Source organism: Apostichopus japonicus, chromosome 13 (assembly GCF_037975245.1).
Source record: "Apostichopus japonicus isolate 1M-3 chromosome 13, ASM3797524v1, whole genome shotgun sequence".
NCBI lineage: Eukaryota > Metazoa > Echinodermata > Holothuroidea > Aspidochirotida > Stichopodidae > Apostichopus > Apostichopus japonicus.
In genome coordinates this window covers 25169073-25181562 of record NC_092573.1, presented here as the reverse complement: position 1 = coordinate 25181562, position 12490 = coordinate 25169073, and the positions used below count along the sequence as shown (strand labels likewise).

Here is a 12490-nt window from a genome sequence, read left to right as displayed (position 1 = left end):
GACAGCTAAAAGGTTAAGCATTAGAGCAAGTTTTTTTTTTGTCTTAGAACATCCAAAACAGGAAATGGGAAGAAACTGATCTCAATTGATCTAACTCAACAAATCAGGAAATTATCCATTTATGGACTTATTTCCCAAGTGGCTACAGCTGAGCTAAAACCCCAGAGAAGCAGAAGCTTACAGATTTTCAAAGAATGTACAGTAATGTTTGTGGATTTGTTGCTGATATGGTACACACACTTGGCTCAAGTAGGGTGATGATGGCACCTGTCCAAGTTTAATAATAATAGTAAGAAGAAGAGGAAGAAACATGGGGAGATAATCCATTGTTTACACCAGAAGCGAAAGGTTCATGGGTATGAGGTGTGATTTTATGCGTTTAGGAGTAAGCATGTTTTGCACTTTACTGGAGTGTTTTTTTTTTACTTTTCAAGCTCTGGCCACTTAAAACTGCTTGAAGGCTCACATGCAGGAAGTCTTTGAGAGGGTGAAAAAAGTTTTGAGATGCTAAAGTAGTATTAAGTCAGTGACAGCCCTGGGCTGACTGTGAAGTAAACAAATTTTATTACCAAAAAAACCTAATCTTTTGAGTTGGTTTCATTCCCATATCAACGTAGATCATGACTTGGGTTAAAACAAAGAGGTTCATTAGCTTGACTGTTTACTTTTCCTTTCAAAGAGTGTTTAAAAAATTTTTTTTTTTTTTTGGGGGGGTCAAGTTTTCCCATGTTGCATTTTCACATGTCCTTAGCCTCTGAAAAGTGTATGGGCGACTGATGGTAACATGTTTGAGAACTGTGGAGTCATTTGTTAGTTCGTCATGACCCTTCTTTTTTAGTAATAAAACCAAAACATAAATGAGGCATTGAGGCTGTCGTAAAGTAATCAGTTGCAATTTTATTTTGTGTAATGCGTAGTAGTTTTGCTGTAAGTACGTAATGATAATAAATTAATAATAATATTGAGGATTTATAAAGCGCACTCAAATCCACTAATAACGGTGCTAAGGTGCATCGCAATATTACCCTGGTCAACGATAACCAGTCAAAGGTCAAGAAAGCAATGACAAATTTTCTCTCAGCAGTGTAAATATATTCACACATATTATTTATTAAGGACATTTATTAACGACACTTTCTTCTCACTCTCTGTCTGTTTGCAGATCTAGACGCATTTGCATCGCGGGATAAGATACGACACTCCCCTCTAGAGAAGCTGGAAGACTTCTCATTGGATAACGGACCAAATCATCAACTTGAGCATGTGGAAGCCTCAAGTGATTCCTCAATTGATGGTAGCACGTTATCTGCAGCTACTTCCCAAAATGGAGCAGAATTTTCACAAAGTATGCAGCTGGCTATAAACCATGAAGCCCCTGTGGTTGAAACAGGATTGTTAATAGATTTAGACAATAACGACAGTCCACCACCATCTGGCATCATTTCAGACAAAAAGGCAAGCTACCACTCGGAATTAAATCCAGACTTTGCTTCTTGGAACGTCACTCTCCAAAGGGCGTCGTCATCCTCAGTGAATTCTGCCAGGTCTCCCGCTCGTCCAACTCTGGGTGGACTTGATGATGATATTAATGATGATGATGATGCCTCATCTTTGACCAAGGAAGATCTCGAGGGTGCAATTGTTGTAGAGGATTTATTAGAGTTCGTGGAGACAGAGAAGTCTCAGAACGAAACTGAGGAGGTGGAAGGTTTCATGGAATTATCAGAATCACAGCAGTCAAATAGGAATGACTCCTCAGGAGCAGAGGCTAGAGCAGGGGAATTTTCTCCTTCCTTGGAGAACGCTTCCACGCTTAGAAATCCGTATGAGTTGCCCTCTCCCTCTCGTGGCAACCTTTTAGAATCCCCAGAAATTGATATCCATTTGAAGGAAACAAGTGAAAAGGAAGACACTTCGTCGTGGCACTTAGACGAAGAATTGTCAGACATCTTTCAGACAAGGACTCCGCAATTGCCGGCTAGATTGAGACGGAAACTAGAATCAGCGGATGGGAGCCCTCTCTCCTCTAGTAATGTGTTTCCATCTTCACAGTGTGCTCTCTCGTTAGAGAGAAATCCATCTCCAGGGTCAGGTAATACTCATTCCCAATCAGGATCGATTCCAGAGGCGAGGAGGCTCGATTTAACATCGTCCCTGAAGGACGATAATTCTGTAGAAGACGGCCTTGATTGGCCCCAAAACAAAAGTAGAAGTAAAAGTGGAAGTTCGCAGAAAAGTGTGTCATTCTTGGAACCGGCAGACGAGAGGAACAATGATAAGAATGGAAGCGAATCGATGGCGAGACAGACCGAGTCCATCTCAGATGAGACCATGCCGACCATAGGGGAGGAATGGCTTACCTCACCAGGTGATCCAAACGGTCCTCCGACGACGACAAACCTGTTCAGCATGGAGGGTGGTAGTCTGGGGGAGGAGTATCTCATTTCTTCTCCTAAGCCACCCGTAAATCACACGGGTTACATCGACGATGCCTTCAGCATTGACCTGGAATCACCCGACAGCGGGGACGTCTCCTTCGCAATGAACCGACCGATCGAGGATCTGTTGGAACACATCTCCCCTGCGCTATCGCCGTCCAAAACTCCACAGATAACGAGAGTGAGTAGGGTCAGCAATCGGAGATTACCCACTCCCGACATGACCCCCGAGTTACCCATAAAGACACGACCAAGGACGACAGGAGTGGATGATACACCGGTCATTAGAAGGGATCAGGACCGGCAGGAACTCTCTCTCTCCCAAAGGATGGCTTCAATTAGGATGACTTCTGGGTCACTGGGCATCAATGGCTCACCTGGACATCTGTATAACACGGACACAGCTGAATTTAACCTCTTAGGTAAGAGTCTTCATTTACTACTAGTGGGTTGGAATAATTAGAGATTGCATGAATATTGTATGACTGTGGGCTAAAGCAAAAATTAGCAGTTCTTTTTTAGCTGTTTCTCACATATTAATGTTAAATGTAGCTGGTGGGCAGATCCTTGATTCATTGCTTCTACTGATTTAAACTTCCTGTCCAATCAATGCACCTGAAAACTTCCTCTTTCAGACAGTTTTTTAATATTATTTTCTGTCCCTTGGTTACAATGCTAAATAGGTTAGTGTTTACTACAGGCTTGTCAGAAATCGCTTTAGAGGACCAAACATTGCTCTTCTTGTTTTTATTCGTCTACCAAAGGGTCTTGCTGCCTCTGAGACACAAAACTGTTTTTATGTGATATTCAGTTATCCAGGGACAACTGGAAATAGAATCAAAATCATTTTAAAAGCTCACCAGATTTTAGTATATATATAAACTATACTCTGAGGGTTGCACTATACATGTACAGGTTAAACCAACAGGTGTTTGGAGAAGGATTCCATCCATCACTGGTAGCTTTCTTACATCACTAGCCTCTTCAGTTATGAAGTTTAAATAAATATCACATTTTGAGGTCTTGCCTTTGGGCTGTTTTTTCTTTGACAGATCCAAATTTCTAAATTTAGATCAACCAAATTTTGCAACAGTTTCTCCAAATTTTATGAAAGAAGAGAAGCATGTAGCCTAAGGATAGAAGTAAAGTGCTGCACTGTACACAAATTAACGATACTAGATAGATAGTCAGGGTAGTATGTTAAATGTTAAAATGTGATCACACAAAAACAATACATTTCTTACTTTAGGATCATGAGCTTGTTCCATCGCTGAGATGTCACTATTGGACTTCATTCACTTAAGTCAGTATTAAAGTTTATTGTGCTATAAACCCTGCACATGACTTCGTGCATGTATGAAGTTGGTTAAATTATGGATTCACTTAAGTGCAGTTTGGATTCGTCTCTCTCTCTGTCTGTGTCATACAAGTCCCTTGCACATTGCAGTGGTCCAGATCAGATGATCGCGAAGAGAGCTTTCATCTTTTCTTTCCTTCTGAGGATGATTAAAAACTTTAGGTCTTAGAGACCGTGCAAGCGACCTTTTCTTTTGGCAAATGTCATCACCGTCCCGGTCGATGAACGACACTGCGTGATAATGTGACGCTGGTAGTAGCACGGATAAAGACTCGACCGATAACGTGTTCTCATTACACTGACAGGAAGTGTCATGTCAAACAATTAACATTCTCCTCCTTCTGTAAACTTGAGTCATTCATTGTTCAGGTCTGCAGGTAATTGTCTCAAATTTATCCACAGACTTGGGTTATGATTGCTACAGTATTTAGTCCACTGGTAGCCCTGCTTTGTCATGAGATTGGAATGTATTATTATATGTCAGTCTATCACCAGGTTTAGTTTTTATGCCTCAAATACGTGATTCAATTCAGACAAATGAAATTTGCTAGCTATGTCACAGTTTCTCTCTTCTTTCACAATACCAGACATAAGGGTGTTAACAGTTGCCAGACATTGCCAGATATGTAAGGGTGTTAACAGTGGGTTTGGTGGGAGACATTGCCAGACATAAGGGTGTTAACAGTGGGTTTGGTAGGAGACATTACTAGATATATAAGGGTGTTACCAGTGGGGTTGGTGGGAAACATTGTCAGACATAAGGGTGTTAACAGTGGGTTTGGTGGAATACATTGTCAGAAATAAGGGTGTTAATAATGGGTTTAGCAGGAGACAATGCCAGACAAAAGGGTTTGAACAGTGGGTTTGGTGGGAGACATTGCCAGACATGAAAGGGTGTTAACAGTGGGTTTGGTGGGAGACAATGCCAGACATACGGGTGTGAACAGTGGGTTTTGTGGGAGACATTGCCAGACATAAGGGTGTTTACAGTGGGTTTGGTGGTAGTAATTGTCAGACATAAGGGTGTTAACAGTGGGTTTGGTGGGAGACATTGCCAGACAGATAAGGATGTTCCCAGTGGGTTTGGTGGGAGACATTGCCAGACATAAGGGTGCTGCAGTGGGTTTGGTAGGAGACATTACTAGATTTATAAGGGTGTTACCAGTGGGTTTGGGGGGAAACATTGTCAGACATAAGGGTGTTAACAGTGGGTTTGGTGGGAGACATGTCAGAAATAAGGGTGTTAACAGTGGGTTTAGCAGGAGACAATGCCAGACAAAAGGGTGTGAACAGTGGGTTTGGTGGGAGACATGACCTGACATGAAAGGATGTTAACAGTGGGTTTGGTGGGAGACATTGCCAGACATATAAGGGTGTGAACAGTGGGTTTGGTGGGAGACATTGTCAGACATAAGGTTGTTAACAGTGGGTTTGGTAGGAGACATTACTAGATATATTAGGGAGTTAACATTGGGTTTGGTGGGAGACATTGTCAGAAATAAGGGTGTGAACAGTGGGTTTAGCAGGAGACAATGCCAGACAAAAGGGTGTGAACAGTGGGTTTGGTGGGAGACATTGCCAGACATGAAAGGGTGTTAACAGTGGGTTTGGTGGGAGACATTGCCAGACATAAGGGTGTTTACAGTGGGTTTGGTGGGAGACATTGTCAGACATAAGGGTGTTAACAGTGGGTTTAGCAGGAGACAATGCCAGACAAAAGGGTGTGAACAGTGGGTTTGGTTGGAGACAGTGCCAGACATATTACACAGTGAACTGTGTGTTTGAAGAGAGAAATTGTGAGACATTTATGAAACCGGTAAAGGTAATGTGTTGATTATCCATTAGACTCAGTTATGTATAATCCCCCATCCTCTTGCCTCTTTACAACTTTGTGTGTGTGTTTTTTCTCTCACTAAACTCTTTAAGTTCTTATCTAAACGATGTTCCTGTTTGCATCCTGCAGTGGTTGCTTTTGTAACTTGTGTCATAATTAATGAACATACTGAACTATTAATTATCATTAGCAGTATTGTTGCTAGGACTACCACCCTCTGTAAATAATACTCAAGTTGTACATGGTGATCACCGGGAATATTATTATCTGAAAAACTTTGGGTAACCTCATACAAAATGAGCATTGACAGATGTTTTAATGAAAGCTTCAGCTATAGTACATGTTTAATTAAACAAGAAAGACAGGAAATTGGCTATAAACTCATGAAAAGTAGTCTAAAATTGTCTTCTCTCATCATGTAATTACTGCAGGATAATACGTATGTATTTTATAGCTTGAATAACAATTTCGACAGTAGTTGTAATGTCACATTACTTCAGGCAGATTCCAGTTGTTGTTATTCTACTATAGTGTTCAATTTTGTTGTACTATCTTTCTTGGTTTTCCTTTCGTGATAACACTTGTCATTTCTAGATCTATCTTATATACTTCAGAAGGAAAGGTCACAAATATGGCATTTAATGAACATTGAGTGTACGAAGAATCATGCATGATGAGAATAACTAATTAAAACACTGTAATTGTGAAACACGACTGATAAATGGGACAGTATTTATAACGTAATATCCGACAGTCTTTGAATTTTGTTTTAAGTTGTTGTTATTATTCACTGTTTCAGTTATTTACTGTTTCAGTTGCATAATTATAGTGTTGCGCTTTATAAATACTGTATTCATAGGATTATTATTAAAATCAACTATCTACCGTGTGTTTATCGTAGGATAAAACACGAACAGGGCATCCAGCAATATTACCGTTATACTGTACCCCTGAGAGTGCATTTTCCTGCGATGAACGTACAGTAGACAGTTGATTAGCCCAGTTCATTCATACAAAACACTGAATAAACATCACTTTTCTTCTCAGAATATTTTAATCTCATAAAACGTATACAGGAAAATAACCAACAAATTGTCTCAAAACAGTTACCCGTAGTTCTTTACATTAACTATATATAATTAAAATAATATGTGCCAATTAAATAAAAAGAATGATAGTAAATAGTAATAGCTATGTATGTAGTACATTGAACAACACTATGTTAAATGTAATGAAGCAAGGATCTGTACACCAGCAGTTGTCATAAGAACATGAACCAACAGTGCTCAGCAGAGTGCACTGACATAATGGTCACTGACATGTACTAAGCATGCATACATGCTTACTAAATTACACTGTATGTACTAAACTGTACATACATGCTTACTACATTACACTGTATGTACTATACATACACTACATTACATTGTATGTACTATGCATACATTATTACTACATTACACTGTACGTACAATGCATACATGATTACTGCATTACACTGTACGTACAATGCATACATGATTACTACATTACATTGTATGTACTATGCATACATGATTACTGCATTACACTGTATGTACTATTCATACATGATTACTACATTACACTGTATGTACTATACATACATGCTTATTACATTACATTGTATGTTCTATGCATACATGCTTATTACATTACACTGCATGCACTATCCATACATGCTTATTACATTACATTGCATGTACTATTAACATGCTTACCACATTACACTGTATGTACTATACATACATGCTTACTACATTTTATTGTACGTACAATGCATACATGCTTAAGTACATTACATTGTATGTACTATGCATACATGATAACTACATGACATGGAATGTACTATGCATACATGCTTATTACATAACATTTTATGTACTATGCATACACACTTACTATATTACATTGTATGTACTATGCATATACTGTATGCTTACTACATTACACTGTATGTACCATACATACATGTTTATTACATTATATTGTATGTACTATGCATACATGATTATTACATTGCATGTACTATGCATACATGCTTATTACATTACATTGTATGTACTATGCATACATGCTTACTAATTACACTGTATGTACTATACATACATGCTTAAGTACATTACATTGTACATTACATGGTACTCTCAATTCTCTTTGGGACATATTGTTGGTGCTTATTACTTTTAGAGGCTCGTATCTTTTACTCACGCTGTCAATCGTCACACTCGTTTCCTCTCATGTATGAGGTGGTCATAATCAGAAACAAGTGTGTTATAGAGGTTACTGGTTAAATTAACTTTCCTGAGTGCATTAAGATACCTAACATTCATTGGCAAATTAGCACTATCACTTTAACCAGTTTTGTATACACACACCGGCTTACCAACTTGGATTGAATTGTGCTGCGGAAGCTACTTGAACATTTATGTTTATCAGTCTAGTGTTTCACCATGGTATGTTATTTCTGAGACCTCATTAGCTTAAGTGTCTATAAATCCTGTATACATACATATATCTCTCTCTCTCCCAGTGCGGTGTATATCATATCTCGTTTCATTGTTGGTATTATGTACAGTATGTTATGCCCAGCAGGCTACCTCAATAGCTGGGTGTCTGTTTGTTGCCTTTCTGAGCCGTAGAAAATGACTGCATATCATTCTGTTTGACTGTGAAACTTGTGTACAAGCTTTGTGACTTGGATATGAGCATTGCTGGATAGAGGATTCATAGCAACATCTCTCCATGATTTATCACTGTTTTTCAAGTTTTGAATTTAAATTTGTGTTTACATCACTTCTAGAGTATTGTGATTTTAAGGGTCATGCCACCCATATCTTAAACATTTCATCCCCAGCTCTCAAGTAATGCAAGATTCCACAAAGACACATATTTCTAAGCATTCCTAAAATCATGTGGAAATGAACTTTACATGAAATTCCCAAGTCAAATCGGAAAGAAAAGGTGAAATTATGTACAAACCTTTAAAAAAAAAACATTTGTTTACGTGACTCTCTGCGTGCCAGTGTTTACCTGACAGTTTTTCTGCAAAAATATTTACCATGTCGCATAGCATTCATATTGATTTATAAAGTTTAAGAGAAGATAGTGTTGGGCACTACAGGCCGGGCTTGTGAAAATCATGCTGACTTTAATTCCACTGGAAGCTGTGATGAGTGTGGAACTTGGACTGACAGTTAAGCTTTAAGTTCGATCCACACCTTGGATCATTTGATCTAAATGCCAAAAATCTGATGATCACTTCTTTCATAAAACATTTTTTTGTATATAACTAGATCAAATAGTTACTGAGATGCAACCAAGTCTAAATGTTTCTGAAAAGTTACAAATTAAAAATTTTCCAAGCACTGTGTGTTTTTATGTTGGGTATTTTAGTTAATAAATTCTTTGGCAAGTTGTTCCCCCTGGGTAGAGGTCATTTTTATTAACAACACAATGTCCCCCTCCCCCCCAAAAAGTAACAAGATGGATGTTCCTACAGATGGAACACCTTGCTGGGCCTAGATCAAACGACAACAATTCTTAGAAAGAATTAAAAAACATTAAATTTGTTGAAGTTGGGAGGAACCAGTGTTTATTTTGTAAGCCCTGACAAAATTGCCATGAATCAATCACACATTACCGTTAATGCCTGATCAAGTCGTTAATATGACTGACTTCCATTGAAGTCATGAAAAACGCATGATAAGGGCATAATTTTTTCAAATCTTGCAAACTCATTATAGCTTCGCTGTTAATAATCAATGAATATTCACAACTGAGGTCAGAGGGTCGGACACAAATGTAACCTAACCCTAACTACTAACTTGACAAGAGATAATTTGGCCACCTGTATGTCGGAGCTAGCACCTCAGGCCAACTTTAACGAATATTATCTGAAAATTTCCTCTCCGATTCTCACTCTTTGAATGTCAGACTTCTAACTTTGCTCTCGCATTTTGGGGTGGGCAATTCAAATTCAATTCAAATAAACTTTATTAAGCACCAAAAATGGGCAATTAAATGCTCGCAATAAGACAATACAATGATAAGATGGAATAAGAATAATACAAAAAGTATACATGAAAATACACAAAAAGGATACCATACTATGAATTGCACATATTAATTTAATAGGATAATAAGAATTCAAACTATTAAGAAAAATAAGAATTGCAGCTGATTGAAGGAATATGAATCAAAACTCTTGAAAATGGTCAAACTATAAGAATCGAAACTAATAGGAATTTAAACCTAAAATGAAAAATTGAAAAACCTATACGACAGTCTAACGGATCAAAAACGAAAGGATCAAAATTCAATTTTGAAAACAATTAAACTTTAAAAGGCACCTATAAAGCAATAAACTGGTCCTAAACAGATAAAAATAAAGATAATATGCAATGTCGTCTGTGCATGAAGTGTGCTGCATACATATACTGTGATTGTTTTCCATGTATAGTATGTGTGGTTCTATACTACAGAGGTTGATTACACATGCAGTACACTTGCTTCCTGCTCATTGGCTGTTTTTGAAACGCTCATGAATTATGAAGTAGGCTACTGGACATTGGGTGAAAATTTAAATATGAAAAGGCAGCCAGAAAAAAACCCTGTTAATCATGTTTCTTCAGACAATTACTACCTAATTTCCTGAATATATATGTGCATGAGAAACTGGACATAGTAGTATTTATTGACAGAATAGTGAATGTATGACAGAACTTCCCGGAAAATAGTATAAAGCAAAGTGTTTGAGACTTCAAACTCTGAATCCTTCTTCAAGAATGTTCTGGTAAAACCAGATGTACAGTACATATGCTTGTCCAAGTTTCAGTTGTCTTGTGACAAAAGGAATCACAGAGGTCAGTCTACAGTAACTGCCAACACCACATACTGTGATACGTATTTTTAAAGTAGAGCATTTTAGTGTCTCCATACAGGTGCACGATGTTTGTTTTCCAGTCAATTTGAAACATTTACAATAAGCTCAGACTACTAGAGTCCCAAGCATTCCATTGTATGGGGTCTTTTGCCTAAAATAGTAGCTAAATCTCCCCGCTTTCCCCTCAAGGGTTACCTCCCCGGTTAGGGCACTGTTTAATTGTCGTACTTTTATTGCCTTGTTTACGATGGATTCTGATGTATCTTGTTGCTTCCATTATTTCATTCTTAACATTTTTGTCACATGGTTGTTAACTTGTTACAGACAGCTGTGAATTTCATTTTATGTATCAGTCCATGTGTGACTGTTAATCTTGAAGTGTAAGGGAATTCTATCAGCACCAAGAAGCATGTGTTTGTTTTCAAAGATTATGCTGTTCAAAGCTTCCTGGATGGATGTCCCAGTTTCTTCATGAATTTTCAGATTGGAGAATTAACAATCTGAGAACATGTCTAAATACTGGTTGCTCTTAGTTCTTAGCTGAATGCACACTATCATTTAAATTATGCAAAGTTGTATCTTGATATATGGGGAGGGGCTGGGGGTGGGGATTCATGAATTTAATAAATGTGGGGATATCTTTAATAGCTTGATAAATTTGGGGTTATATGTCATGTTGTGTAGTAATTTAAGGTATTGTGTATATCAAGGTGGAGTTTTCATACTCCAGGGAATAATTGGGAATTATTTAGTTTTCAATGTTTGCGAAGCAGTTTCGAAGGCTACGAGGTTTGACTGGGATAAATTACTATGGTTCATAAAACAGACACATATATGAACATATGTAACAAAGTTGCATAGCATTTTTACAATGCAATACTGATGATACATTTTAGATGACACTGTAAAATAGTAAAGTGGACGTAAAACCTTATTTTGAAAGGACTGACAAGTTCTACCCCCTCCCCACCCCTCCTCCTTTAACTACACTTTGATAAATATGTATGCATATTAGCCTCAAGAGACACTGTTGATGTACAGTAAACAGTAATGTGTGGAGTACTGTACAATGCTATATATGTGTTGTAAATCCAGTTAATGTGTACTGCCATCAAGGGTCACTGTTGATGTAAACAGTAATGTGTGGAGTACTACACAATTGCTATACATGTGTTGTAAATCCAGTTAATGTGTACTGCCATCGAGGGTCACTGTTGATGTAAACAGTAATGTGTGGAGTACTTTACAATGCTATATATGTATTGTAAAATCCAGATAATGTGTACTGCCATCAAAGGTCACTGTTGATGTAAACAGTAATGTGTGGAGTACTACACAATTGCTATATATGTGTTGTAAATCCAGTTAATGTGTGCTGCCATCAAGGGTCACTGTTGATGTAAACAGTAATGTGTGGAGTACTGTACAATGCTATACATGTGTTGTAAAATCCAGTTAATGTGTACTGCCATCAACGGTCACTGTTGATGTAAACAGTAATGTGTGGAGTACTGTACAATGCTATATATGTGTTGTAAATCCAGTTAATGTGTACTGCCCTCAAGAGACACTGTTGATATAAACAGTTATGTGTGGAGTACTGCACAATGCTATATGTGTTGTAAATCCAGTTAATGTGTACTGCCATTAAGGGTCACTGTTGATGTAAACAGTAATGTGTGGAGTACTGTACAATGCTATATATGTGTTGTAAATCCAGGTAATGTGTGCTGCCATCAAGGGTCACTGTTGATGTAAACAGTAATGTGTGGAGTACTGTACAATGCTATACATGTGTTGTAAAATCCAGATAATGTGTACTGCCATCAAAGGTCACTGTTGATGTAAACAGTAATGTGTGGAGTACTGTACAATGCTATACATGTGTTGTAAATCCAGTTAATGTGTACTGCCCTCAAGAGACACTGTTGATGTAAACAGTTATGTGTGGAGTACTG

At 37.9% G+C, this 12490-nt stretch overlaps 1 protein-coding gene across 1 annotated transcript in view; it reads left to right on the top strand.

Moving 5' to 3' along the window:
• LOC139978861 (uncharacterized) overlaps window positions 1-12490 on the top strand; it is a 49160-nt gene that overhangs the window by 32096 nt on the left and 4574 nt on the right. The window contains exon 17 of the mRNA XM_071989393.1: window positions 1163-2860. Within this exon, the coding sequence (XP_071845494.1) occupies window positions 1163-2860 (1698 nt within the window). The remainder of the gene's footprint in view (window positions 1-1162; window positions 2861-12490) is intronic.